The following is a 14,500-nucleotide window of genomic DNA, read 5'->3' as shown; positions in this document are numbered from 1 at the left end:
GCGTGTCGATCGCTCTTATACCGTTCCATCATAGAAGACGGAATACTTTGATAACTTTGTAGCGTTCAATTACATCGCGGTCTTAATAGGATCGAATTACTTTAAGCGTAACGCCCTGAGTGAACTAACTCGCGACGACATCTGAGCAGCTCGATGGATACGTGTATGAGAGTACGCGAGTAGTCGTGGCATTGCCCGCGTCGTAGTAGTCGCTCGGTGATGACGATGGCTGCGGGATAAACTTAGGCATGTTTGCCAAGCAATCAAATATATGAGTGGAAAGTCTCGTGGGCATTATCGATCGACTCCAAGTCCCCGTGATGATGGGTGGTGCACGAGAGATGGTTGAATTGGAGGAAGAAGGATTCAGGACGAAATGGGTGCGGGAGAAGTTCACGAAACTCAGCTCGCCACTATGAAGAGCCATCGATTCGATCAGCGCTTGATTACATTCGCTATCTGTTGCTGCATGTTATTTATATTATGAAAGCAAAAGAGCATTAAATATAGTCTTGATTCGAGCAGATGGAAAAAAATCGTTAGAATAGAAAATATAAGAAATATAAGATTCTAAGTATTTCCTACACATCTCTTTGTAATCCAAATAATCGACAATTTCTCGAGAATAACTATTGTTATCTTACTTCAAAAGTGATACAATTGAAAAAACATAATTTTCGAACTATTACTATGAATGAGTTAGACGAAGATTACTCTATCAATCATCAAACGTAAATTAATTTAACTTCACAGTCTGTCTGTTACATAGTGTCGTTTTTAAGATTTTCAAAGAGATTATAATACTTTTTACAAAAAATGATACATTTTGAACTGTGTTGTTTTTGTAAATAAAAAGGAAAGTTTTTTTATAGGGAACATTTAGAATTAAAACAGTTTTAATGATCAAAGTTTGAAGAAAAAAGTTGGTTTTATTTTAAATTTAGTCATTTTAGCTCTGAGCAAGGTAAATATAAACTGTTTGTAATATTTCGAGTTATATTACTTTTGATGAATTATTTCGGATTTGTTATAATTTTTTGTTGAATATTAAAGTTGTTACACAATTTAAAAAGGGCAGTTTAAAAGTTTTTTAAGGGTTCTGAAACGGAAATGACAAAAATGACGTTTGATGTTTCTGAGACTGTATCTTTTTGTTGATATCATTTGATTAGCCAATAATTTTTTGTTAAATTAAAAAATAGTATTTTCTCTTTTCTATAAAACTTAGTATTTTTAGTTGTGTTTTGAAGTAAGGGAATATTTTGAGAAAAATTCGCCTTTGTCTTATTAATAACAAAACATTTTTCGGTTGTTTTATCTTATATATTTTGTATTATTATATTTTGTATTATTATCTTGTCTTATTTATTTTATATTATTTTTTTTTGTTAAGATCAAAACAATACACATATATACATACATACATATATATAAGTATATCATCTTATTTATAAAAATCTACATATTTCTTAGATAAAACCTTAAACATGTTTTATAAATTATAATATTTATTATTTTATTATAAAATATGGGATACATTTTTGATGCAAGCAAAAATAGTAGAAAAAACATCCATACGCGATTTCACGTATGGATATATGCGAAATTTCGTGAAATTCGAGTCTTTTATTTTCGCACGAGCTTGCATCCCGTCGATGCGAAAAACGCCGAACAAAAATCTCAAGTGCGCATCGTTTTCGAGAGATCCGTAAAGAAGGAAAAGATGAGGGAGGAACGCTCCTCTGGAAGCTCCGGCAAATTCTTACGTTCGCCGTATACGACTTTAGAATCTATAGGATTCGACAAGGGACTCGTCTGTACATTTGCCCGATATCGGTCCTTCAGAAATTTCGACCATTTTTCCATCTCGAATTCCCTCGCGAGGCGCACGATAATCGCGAATAATTGTCTGTTCGAATTCTGCAAATTAATTTGACAAAAAGAAAATAGAATGATCGAATTTATACTGAACGAATTAATTTGTTACGTATTAATCTACATATTATGCGAATTGTGAATGTATATATTCGCATGCGCACATTAACAGTGGAATCTCGATCCTAGTTAAATATTCGAGGTTTTCGAGATTCAAAGGCCTGATTAATGTAGCGGCATGAGGTTGACATGGCGACATTATCATCGCTACAATGGACGCCAGGTGTTCCAGACAGGAAGGGCCAGAGAGGCAAGGAGTATAATGCCGTCAAGCAACGCCACTTAATGAGCTGCCGGGAACAAAGCGGGAAGAACCGCTTTGTCATTTTTTTTCGTGCTCCAATTACTTAGCGTTTTAGAACAGTTGTACGTGATTATCTTTCCTTTACTCCGCTTCATCTAACACACCTCGTGCGGAATGTACAGTATTCTTTCACGAAAATTGATTTGCATAAAACGAATAATATAAGTTGTACGTAATTTTTTTTCACACCAAGCGTGACGTGATATTCACGATACTCTCATATAATTCATCATAAAGTTTTGAAACATGATATATCGATCGAAGGTCTAAAATTGTCCGCCTATTCCGACTTCCTTGTGTCATATCATTCAAGGAAGCAAGGGATGGGAGTTCGAAACTGGATGTCGAAGACGAGGGCTGCCGAGATCAGAGGAAGGTCCAGGGCTTAGGAAAGGGACGGGTGGATACGTTATCTTGTCGTAGTTCAGCGAGTACGGGGATGGGCGTCCTCTTTTCGCCCTAATTCCCTTCAATCCCTGATCCATCCCATCCCCTAGAAGCATATCGCAATCGAGTTTCGTTTATTTTTCAAGAGGCATCCGTTCGACAGAAATTGGCGAGTATATTGGACGATATTCGATCCTCGAAAAGATTAATCTCATTTTTTAAAAAAGCGTTACCACGTTACGCAATTCTCGCGTACAGTCGAAACTCGCAATGCGTTTCGGTTTCGGCTCTAATTTTAACGTTGTTGCGTTAAATTTAATTATTACTTTCATCGATTAGTTTTTTCATGAGGCAAAAAACTCGAGGCGTCGATCTCGAATCAAATTTACTAGCTATAAAACTCAATGTTCCCCCCCCGAAAAAGAAGAGAAGAAAATAAACCGATACGATATCGCCTGCTATCGGCATAAAATATCGTTTCGGTATCGCCATATGACGCGACCTCAATGCACAGGAAACTCCTCCAAGTTTCTTGCCCCGGTGGTAACATCGAGAGGTTTATTTTTCGAACAAGTCCGTTTCGACAGAACGAACGATCCAGTTGATTATTATCTCGTTTATACGACGCCCGCGCAAAGGATGATAACAATTGCAGCGCATCGTTTTCCAAGCGACGATACAAATAGTTGTTGCACGAAACCGCGATCACCGTCGTCCCGGATTACGAAGCGCGTTGTCCGCGCGCGCGGTAAACATCTTTTATTAAAGTGCAACTTGCGCTCCGCTGGCGCGTCAATTTTTCAAAGAGCCTCCGAGCTCTTTGTCTTCACCGCGTCTCCATCTAACTACCGGCGATGAGCGCACGTGGCAGGTGGTAGGAGAGCGATTAATCGTTCCATCATCTCGTCGCGGACAGCCTCGCTCCTCGACAATGGCGGAAACGGAAACCCCCTTTCGCCGCGGATCACTCGTGAAGATAAAACGGATAAAACTATTTTCGCCTCCTTCCGGGTTTTGAGTACGCCGTGGAATTTTTGTGACGAAGAGAAAGGAAGAGCTGGCTGCCGTTCCTTCCGGCAAATGAATAGCGAACGTTACGAGTTCTATTGAACCTTTTGTTTCGCTTCTATCTTGGCGAAAAATCGTATGGTTTTAGACAAGCGTATTTGTACAATAATACTCTGAAAAAAAGTACACTCGATTCTAACAAATCGATTGTTCGAATAGTACCGACTAAATATTTACTAAATATAAAAGTGTATTTATTTGGTACAAGAGCCATTAATTTTATTTTACAATCATCTTTTTATCGAATAAATATTTACTTACTGTAAGTAAATGTTTAGTTGGCACTATTCAAATATTTATTAAAATTTAATATATATTTTCTCAGTGTACAATAAATATTTATTAAACGTGTAAAATTTATCTCTTGCGAATATTCAAATAAAGATCTGAAATAAAGATAATAATAAAGACTATTTTGTGACATATAATATTCCTCCTATTATGATAGAGGAAGAAGCATATTTTCAATATTTGAGATATTGGCAATACAAATTGTAAAATCTATGACATTTTGCACACTTATTTAATAAAAATCACTCCTCTTTTTGTTTCAGGCTGTGCCTTCGTGAAACTTTCGTCGCACCAAGAAGCACTGGCAGCAATAAACTCTCTACACGGTAGCCAAACTATGCCGGTAAGTATCTGTCGTATAATATTACAACAACGAGCATTAGTCGATCCCTTTACTCTTCGAGCGCGCGTTTATTTTTTTCTCTTTCGATCCGCCTCTTCAGCCGATGACCGCCAGTCATCGTGTTCACGGACGTCGGCGCGTATTTACGCTCGGAAAATGTCACGTACGCGATATTAACAGAAAGGAGGGTAAATATTCATAGAAGCGCTGGATGAAGGGGGGCTGATATGAATATCGAGGATAGGGGATGCACGCCATGGCCGGACAGTAGATGGCCGTCTTCCGTTAACGGCAGAGGAGCGAGGGGGTGGTTGGTGGGGATAACTGGTAGCTGGTGGTTGGAGATCGGACCGTGTAGCCGTAGCAATGGCTGTCGTGCCTGCAAACACCCCAGTAATGACTGGCCAAACAGAAATCTGCATAACACTTGGAGAAGCGCGGCTCGCCTCCTTCTCTCCGCAGCCCTCTGGAGAGAAGAGCGTCCCTCGGTCTCCGTCAAACCGCCGAACTTTCTCGGCTTAGGGTCGGACCAGGAATTCCCAGTTGTAATTGAATTGTCAGTGAGTTCCGTCCGGGATTCCACCTGCTGATTGGCGAAACTTTGCAAAGCCGCTTGCCGGACCCCTGATCGTCCTTGTCGGCGTTATTGCCTATCGACCGCCACGCAGCTTCATCCTGACATGCATTGACGCGCCTAAGGGAGTTTGTGTCTCATACAATTATTATACTATGCACAATTAAAATCGAGACAATCATTTATATTGAACTGTCGCGATTCTACAATTTTTTTATTTCATCATTATCGTCGGTCATATATATTAAAAAGCTATAGCATAAATTTCTACGAATTCAGTATTAAAAGAATTTGAAGGAATTGGAAAAAATAAGCAGAGTACTTTTGTAAAAAAATCTACATTCAACTATGTATTACTGATTTTTCTATAAGCACTCCTAAGAATCTGACACGAAATATGAAACCATATCGCCTTATTACTTTTTATCAAAGCTACTACAAAAGAGTAACAGGATTCATCATATTACATGTTCTTGCGCAAAGGGAAGCTCACGTTGCTTTTGATATTTGACATGGGGGACTCGCGATTCGCCCACGTCGTGCATTAAACGCACGTACGTGCGTTGGGGTGAAATCACGTGGGTGGTAGTGCGGAATGGTTACGTGAATATTACTCGTTACAACCCTCTAATCTAATAGCCGAATACACGGGCAGAAGACGGTGCAGGGGTCGACTTCAGGACCGCGACTATTTGCCCACGAAAGTGGCGCGCACGCGCGCGAACCGTAATATGCAGATTGCTTAATTATCGCAACGAATTATGCAAATCTCAACGTCGATGTTACGAGATTTCGTGGCACAGTCGTGACCGAAGGGATGAGAGAAGTAAGAGGACGAAAGCAGCGGCGAGTGTTGGGGTTAACGCTTTCGCCAAAATGCCGACCTTCGACCCTGAACTATTCGACCCAGAAGAGATACGAAAGGCACGTGGTTGCCTTCTACGCGGGTGGCTTAATTATTGCGGCGAATTATGCAGATTTCGGAACGAAATGGAATTCTGCACGACGTAGGCGAAGAGTAACAGGGGAAAGAAAAAGCTATTTGTTAAACAATTAAATAGCAGCGAGTTATGAGTATGATTTAATGCAGAAATTAAATTCGCATTTTTCTTTTCCGTTAATATGTACGGCAACGAAAATGCAAATCAATTTATTAATTTAATATTTATTTAACGACATTTAAGAATCACGGGTTTTATTTTGCTACTATTTTTAACGGTTAAATAAATAAGTGGCCGCAGTGTCCGATGTATAATTATCTTAAAAACTCTATTCTAGAAAAATAAAAAATATTATACTGAGAAAGGCTCTGTAAGCCGAAACGTTTGCGAAGAATATATATTTTTTGGTAGATTTTCGTTGAGATTCTTATTTAGCATTATGATACTTATGTAAACTATTTTAAGTTAAATTAAATATTTTTAAACTCGAATAAAGCCTTGATTTTGTCATAATTTTATAATACATACGAGCATTTAAATTCTAATAAAAAATATTATCCAGAAACATTAAAGTTTATTATTTTAACGTTCCTTTATCTCATAACGATATAAACAATGTAAATTGAACTTTATACTTAATATTAAAAAATATAACTATAATATATGAATGAAATCTTTTGGACTATTCTGAACACGATACTCTGTTATATATAAAAGAGGCAAGGGTAATCTAATTCTTTGAATTAAATAACATTTTGTTATTTTTAACTCTTCCATGTGTGTGTCTAAATGTCAGTGGCGACCTATAGATGTGATTAAAAATAATGTATATTGAGTATAATTTGACATTATGAATTTACTTACGAGTATACCTACTTAAAGGTTAAACATAACGTAAGATAATAACAAATGCAAATAGTAATAGAAAGGTTTTAGTGAATCGATAAATCTTTTGCAGAAAACAATCGCTGTCGCAAAGTTATAGAGCCCTGAGAGTAATTTGACTTAACTATGTTCGTTCCAGTTTGCTCTGACCCGGAGCAAGATCAACCCCTTCCAATTTTCCCCTCTCCTATCAAATCCGTCGATCTATATAGGCACGTATGTATGTGCGCGCATAAAAATGTCGGGTATATGTACGATCTCACACGTATGTCATTTCGCGTATGTGTCCTCTGCTTTCAGCCACTCGAACACGTCGACACTCTCGGTCACGAAACTGCATTACGAACGCAACATCTCGGCTCATACCTACGAAATGAGATATTGATTTGCAATCTGATACTGTAATACACGACGACACGCTGTCGGCCTGCAGACGACGTACTGGCTCGTAGCGGAAGCGTGAAATCGTAACACCTTATGAAACACATATGATATAGATATACACAACATTAATTATTTTGTTTAGGTAAATGCATTAACATCGATTCCCTTTTCAATTTTTTATACGAATTCTCCAATTTATCATGGCAAGTTTTTTTTTTTGAAGCACGAATGTAAGTAATAATTGATATAAACTGAAGAATTGTATATATATTTAACAAGAGTTTGTACACAGAGAAAAATATCACTGTATTGCTAAAAAAAGTGATTACTCAATAATTTATTTTCTTTTAAGTAACGATTATCTTTTACAAAGAACATTTTTTGGATAATAATTTTAATATATAGTATTTAATATAAATTTTAAAAAACTTATTAATGTGTACTCAAAACAAGAATTTATTTTCTTTTAAAGAATATTATAAAATTAATTAAAGAAACAATTTTACATGATAAACAAATTAAATTTATTTTAATTTAATAATTTTGATTGAAGAGAGTATCAAACGTATTAGGATTCAAAATACATTTTAAATAAATTTGATGTTTGTGAATTTATAATGGATTTGCGGATATACGAATTTTTGAAATATACTTGAAACAAGCATTTATCATTTACGTACAGTATGTATTTTTCTGTGTGCAATATTATACTTTTCCATCACTTTGAAAATATAAGTATTTATATTTTTTTATTACATATATATTATTTTTATTATGCATATCTCATATATTTGTCGCGAGAACGTTATTGTATTAGCGTACAAGTATCATAAATATAATTTATGACTGATATATTACTATTATATAAATACACAGTTTAAAAGTTGTGATAGATTATACGCTTTCCATTAAAAACGCGATATTTTTAATAGATGCATTGTATGTAGCCGCGAGATTAATATTACAGCACTTTCGCTGACAAAACATTACCATAAAACTTGTCTACTGGCAACACACATGCGTATACATTTTATTTCGTTTTCACGAGCAGGATAATGCGATTTACGCCTCTCGGATCGACGCATTTATGCGTCACACGACAGGCAATATTTCTCCGGTCGCTCAATATTTCAGCCGATTTTACAATTCGTCGTTCGCGGATATTACACGCGAGAAGTTTTTAATTTCTAACAATATCGAGACGTTTATATACCGACCGCCGGTTGAGTACAAACATTTTTTTCCGATTTTACGCCCCGTATAATGTGGTTTACGCTTCTCGTAGCGACGTTTCCGTGCCTTTCCTCGCGAGTAGTATTTCTCCAGCAGCTCGATGTATTCCCGGATTTTGTTATTCTCTTCGCGTGGCTTTAAACCCTTTTTTTTCCAATAAACGCTTTAACAGAAAAATAACTTTACCACCACAGAGCGTGTAAACCTGTTCGCGGGATCAGCTAGTTTGCCAGGTTAATGCTTTATGAAATATTACAGAAAAATTTCCATTGACATGATGACATTACAAACCATGACTCTGTCACGCGAAACGTTGAGGTAACGCCGCCCGGCTTTATTCTTTTTTCCGTGTAAAAGATTAGATCTCATACTCGCGATGATAATCTACTACAAGATATATATGCGATCCTGTATCAGCTGCGTAAGAGTATTACACCTCTGGGCTTTGAATTTTTTGCGTGCTTTTTTGTTTGATCACATCGATCCACAGGCTGTTTACACGTCTCGAATCAGAGGCGCGTTCGTGCATCACGCAACGGACAATATTTCTTCGGAGGCTCTCAATATTTTCGCGCTCATCGCCGACGTTCGCTCTTTCTCCCTTTCTCTTGCAATTTGTGTGTGTGTGTGTGTGTGTGTGTGGGGGTGGTGTCTACGTAACGTATACGACCGGGCCTCACGTAGTTATGCTTTCCGAAGCGTATGACATTTCTTGTCACGCCTCGCGAACCCTCCAACGCCACGCTTCTCGCGCACCGAGAGATCTTCCCCTCGCATACATATATCTTCCGGAAATGTCTCGTAATAAAAGGTAAAAACCGCGTGAAGTGTTTCGTCACGCCGCCCCAAAGCGACGTCCCATCGGTCCTATTTGCGTAACTTTGGCATACCGCCGATTTTTGCCATCTCCTCGTAGTAAAGTGAGAAACGTGCGATAGTAGTCTACGTCTATATACAAATTTAAAGCGATTTGGAATATATAATCAATATAAGTGACATTTCATTCAGTACATGACGAAGTAAAAAAAAAAGTATGAACTCTTGATCGATTTAATAAGAGAGAGATTGAGATATATTAACTAATACGTTGTGAATGCGACCAAATATCTCGATAGATCGACAACCTTTAGTCAGATTTCACGAGATTAATCGAACTCCGTATGGCATTCAGTGTGTTAAATTGAATTCCAAAATACACAGACATCTACGGAGTACGGAGTTCTATAAAACCGGTACGATGGCAAATTGAAGTTATTTCGAACTTCAACGAGTATATATAGAAGCACAGGCCACAAGTGATTAACAAGAATATGTGCGTTTCTCGATCAGAATGAGGAAAATTGGAATTCGATACTTGTCAAGGAAAGAATGGACATTGACGCGAGAGCGATTAGATACATGAATTTTAAAACTAACTTCGTTAAGTCGAGATATCTGTGGATCTGGACGTAACACGGATGTAATGTGAACGCCTCCATCTTCGACTGGATGCTGCATCTCTCGGCCGGGATAGCGCGCGCGCGGAAAGTGGATGGAAGGAAATTGTCTCTGCATTAACGGAGGCTCGGAAACTGCTTCCAACATTTAATTAAAGACATTCCCTGAGTAATTCCCTTGGCGGCCTCGTAATTGCATTGCTTTTATCTCCAGTACAACTGTTACTTATTTGGCGGGTCGCCTTTCGTGTGTATCGGGAGTCAGAACGACTGTTGGGCCCGAATCTCTGTGGAAGGAGGAAGAAAGAGAATGGACGACTGTAGAAAAGAAGCGCGATCGACCGTGAGAGCCTGAGAGCCCATCAGCAAAATCCCGTCCTTAGTGCAGGATTCGAAGCGATTATTCGTACGATAAGGCTCTTGTCGTGATTCCTCATTGTGCGCCGACTCCCCCTTCCGTTACAAGGTGGTATCGTCGAATCGATACGAACGTATCCGGTACGGAGAACGCCGCGTTTGTGATAGAGATACCCCGTCAACAAAGCAACGCGATGTTAATGTTAATAATTGATTTCCGTGTATGCACATTCAAGCGCGCCAATTTCCAGCGGATCTCGATGAGGGCAGTCGTTTGTTCTATGTCTTCATTAACGATACTATTATAATAGAACAAATCTAGTTAGAGAGGGAGACGCAGAAAAAATATATAGATCGATATTTATTTTATTATGGGAAAGGAATTTTTTTTTTAAATATACGATACATTAAAAATACGTTAAAATGAGAAATAAAAAGAGAGAGCAATATGTAATATAAACAGAAGATAGCAAGCGAATGTAAATACAAGAATAAATAGAAAATTGAAGAGAGAATGATAATCACCATAACTATTTGAAAAGAAAATTATTTGTTTCAATATAAATATAAATATTGCTATATCTAATTTTTTAAATTTTGATAATTAAAATATTACGCAATATTTTTCATAGTTAAAATATCACTGTTATAGTTAATTATGGATGTAAACAAAATATATTACGACTAATATTCTTTTTTACATTTTGACAATATTTTGAACTGTTTTATTATTTAATATATAAAACTAATATTTATAAGTAAAGACTATAAATATTAGTTTTGAAAGGAACGCAAATATTTTGGCAAAATACTTCCGTTTAATTCTTGCGCAATCTTTTGATACCTCAAATTTGACGCGAAAAAAACCTATGCGGCTCTTTGACCATAACACTTGTTACTATCGATAAATTTTGGCTACACAGAACGTTCGCGCTCTTCTGTACTGACTGTACTCAAAGGATTGTATTGTCTCGTTTTTTTATCCTACTACCGTTCAATCTTTTGAGAGCGTGCTCTAAATCTGTCCATACTATTTTGATAACTTTGACAGATTTCAAGTTTTACACGCAACGGTTTTTTCCAATTAGTTATTTTCTATCAACATTTAAAAGGATCGCAGAAGCGATTTGTAATTTGCGACACATCGACGAATTAAACCGCCCGCTTCTGTATTTCGATTCGATAGAGAATCACGGACGAGGGGCAATCGGCGTTCCGGTCAGTCTTGCGGTTCCAGTTGAATCTATTGAAATTACCGTCCAACGGATTGGCAAGTGTGATGGTGCGGCTAACGTGAGAGCCTCCAATCAGCAGGTAATTGCTTCATTCCGTTGGCAAGGCCTGCTCAATATTGTGGCTCTCTGAGCTAAGCTCCAACGCGAGATGTTCCTCCAAGTGGAGGCAGCAGAGATTTTATCAACTTTTATTTTGGAGCTCTCAATCGAGCCATGGTCGGTATCCGCAGTTAATGAGAAATATGCTGAAAGAGTAGGTATTAAAAACGCCAACGGGTATAATAGGTATAAAGAGCATCAATCATCAACGAATCTCTCTAGCCCTAAGGGCGTAAGGGTGAAAGTCCGAATTCGATCAGACAACGTCCTACGCATGGATGAAACATCAAACAGAGTCCCCACGTACGTCGGTTCACGAAATCATAATGGAAGAAAAAGCACGCGGTTTAATATCGACATTTTTAAAGGGGCAACTTTAATGGGGGCGACACGTAGGACAGACATAACGAACAAGGGGAGGCGGCGGTGCCGGCGGCTTCAAACGTTCTCCGCATGATACCCCCCGGCTCTCGGGAGGACGGCTTTTCCTTTCCGCGTGCAGTTCAGAACGTTGGATCGGAATTAATGAACCGTAATCCCCCAATAATGAGGCTTCGGCTTCACTGGCTCCGATACGACCTCGTCGATCCTCCCCTTGCAACCCCAACCGCGTCTCGCCCCGTTCCAGCCTCATCTTCTCTATGCCACACACGTGCGCGCACCGTCGTACATATGTGTGCTCGCGTAAATGTCACATACACCTTATGGTTACCTACGTTACACCTGCGTGGCGCACAAGGCTTCGAAGCTCGAGACTGTCGACGCGAGACAAATTATCTTTCAGACGTGCATGCGTCGATGCCGTTCACCAGTGGCGTGTAACCGGCGCGGCTCGACAATTTTTCTCGCACGAAAGGGTGTAACACGCGCGTGGATAGACACATACCGTGGCATCTACTCGGAAATTCGACGTTTCGAATTTTTTGTCGTTTTTTTTTTCTTTGCGTCAACACTGACCTCGAACTCATTAATATTTAGAGCGTGCGATGTGCTCGGCGAACTTAAAAGTCTTGCAATTAGCTCGGAAGTTCTTTACGCTATAAAGATTTTCGTCATTATATTACAATTAACTTTCAGAAAATGTTTCGACAAACTGTCTGTGAAAAGAGGAAATATATAGACTTCCATACATGACCATCGTCGTTGCTTTTAAGTGGGTTCGTTCTTGCGAAGAACAAAAACTCCCTTCTCCCGTTCTTTTAGATATGACAAAATTACAACTGAGAAAAGAATGAAAGAATTTATATGTGCAAGAAAGAGGCAAAACTTCTTTGATGTACATCTTATGATTACTTTGCTCAAGGCTACAAAAAATATTTAAAAGCTTGAACACACACATATTCGAATAAAATATTACTAAATTTCTTATTTAAATAATTCGCGTCGTTTATTAAATAATTTGGGGAATCGGTAGATTTTAGACAGATTCAATATATTACAATATGGAAAACAAACAAAGCATTTAAAGAACGTAAAGTTATCTTAACGTTTCACAGTTTTGCTTCTTTGCAAAGCTTTGGAGTAACGCAGGGGCGTATAGCTGAGAGGCAAAAAGGGAGGAGTATCGCACAAAACTCCCAATATTAGTTGTAGTTACAGTAACACGGAAAGTTACATCCACTCTTGGAAACTTTTACGACTTTGTATACGGCAAGCTCGTCGCTGATTTTCTCGCGACGCTCGCGGTTATACGCGCGTTTGACCTCGTTCGGGCTCCGACCGCGAACGGAACTTTTAATAATCGAGGTGCCCGTGTGTAGTGCAAGCCCTTCAATGCTCGCAAATACAGAATACAGCGTGTGTTGGCGTATTTCGTATTTGTGTTGCCGAAGGTAAAACCGCGGATTAAAAAGACGGTGATTTTCAACCGTGACCTCGCGTGGGAGGTTACACGGTAACCTTCCGAATCTTCGATCTTGTACCTATGTATTATCGATTCGAAGCTCGTTATAACCAAACACAGAGTATACACTCTGTATCTAAATAGTGCATCAAATGTGGTCAAATGTGATTGAAACTCGGAGATACAGCGTTATAACCAAAGATCTAGAACAGACTTATAGACTGCGTCATCTATGTATAAAATTGATCGATAAAAATGAGAAAGAGAGATTCAGTTTTAAGATATTGTGTTTAGTTGAATAAAAACAGATAGAGACTGACCGTCTTTGCGTTCTATTTCTCTCATTTTTATCTATCAATTTTACACATGGATGACGCAGTCCAGGTCCGTTCTGGGTCTTCGATTATAACGCTGTATCTCTGAGTTTCGAGGTACGCGTATATTTCAAAACGCGAGACGTGAACGTTCGTTCTCGTTCGTCTTTGTTTAACTCACTCTCGCTCATGTAGAATATTCCGAAAATTAACGGAAGTTACGTTTCTCTCCTATGAGAGCGGGATGGTATTCGCTCGCATTACACATTTAGATGAAAGCTACGAGGGTACAATAGGAGAAAACGGTAGGAGAGCTTTTCTCTAAAAGCTGTTCGCTGAGCGTGATTTTGTTTGCCGCGTCAACGCCCATTCGGGTCAAAAACGACGTAGGGAAAAAAGTAAAAATAATGAAAGCAAAATTTGGCGCGGCGACACGAGCGAGTGTTTCTGACAGCGTCGATTGGCGTCGCACAAAATCGCCCTCTCTTTCATTTTAGAGGCGAGCATTTAACGCACATAGGTACACACCTCGACGCGTAGTAGCACATGCATTACAACGAGAATGTCAGGGCGGACTGCCGGGAGTGCCAGGTTGCATGCGCACGCTGAAAACGTTTCGTCAGGATTGTCTTTGAAATCACCGAAGCGACGTCTCGTTCGATCTAATAGGAACGGGACACGATGTATCACAAGGTGACGTTCTGTGGAAATCTGTCAAGCGGATATATCGCGTTACCGGTCCGACTCCGACTGTGTCCTCGTCGTTAAATTACAAGCAATTGCACCGGCCAGCGTATGCGCTTCGCTGATGAATAACGGCCCCGAGCCTTTTGTCGAGAATTGCCACAGGGTGAAGACAGTCGACCGATTA

The 14,500-nt window shown here is 38.8% G+C and overlaps 1 protein-coding gene across 14 annotated transcripts in view; it reads left to right on the top strand.

Moving 5' to 3' along the window:
* Nucleotides 1–14,500, top strand: part of bru3 (CUGBP Elav-like family member bruno 3) — a 660,667-nt gene that overhangs the window by 627,513 nt on the left and 18,654 nt on the right. For all 14 annotated transcript variants that reach the window (XM_018519839.1, XM_018519831.1, XM_018519836.1 and 11 more), the window contains one exon: nucleotides 4,249–4,328. In XM_018519839.1, the coding sequence (XP_018375341.1) occupies nucleotides 4,249–4,328 (80 nt within the window). The remainder of the gene's footprint in view (nucleotides 1–4,248; nucleotides 4,329–14,500) is intronic.

The sequence above is a fragment of the Trachymyrmex cornetzi genome, unplaced genomic scaffold, assembly GCF_001594075.2.
Source record: "Trachymyrmex cornetzi isolate Tcor2-1 unplaced genomic scaffold, Tcor1.1 scaffold85, whole genome shotgun sequence".
In the NCBI taxonomy this organism is placed as follows: domain Eukaryota; kingdom Metazoa; phylum Arthropoda; class Insecta; order Hymenoptera; family Formicidae; genus Trachymyrmex; species Trachymyrmex cornetzi.
This window is presented reverse-complemented; position numbering and strand designations above follow the sequence as displayed.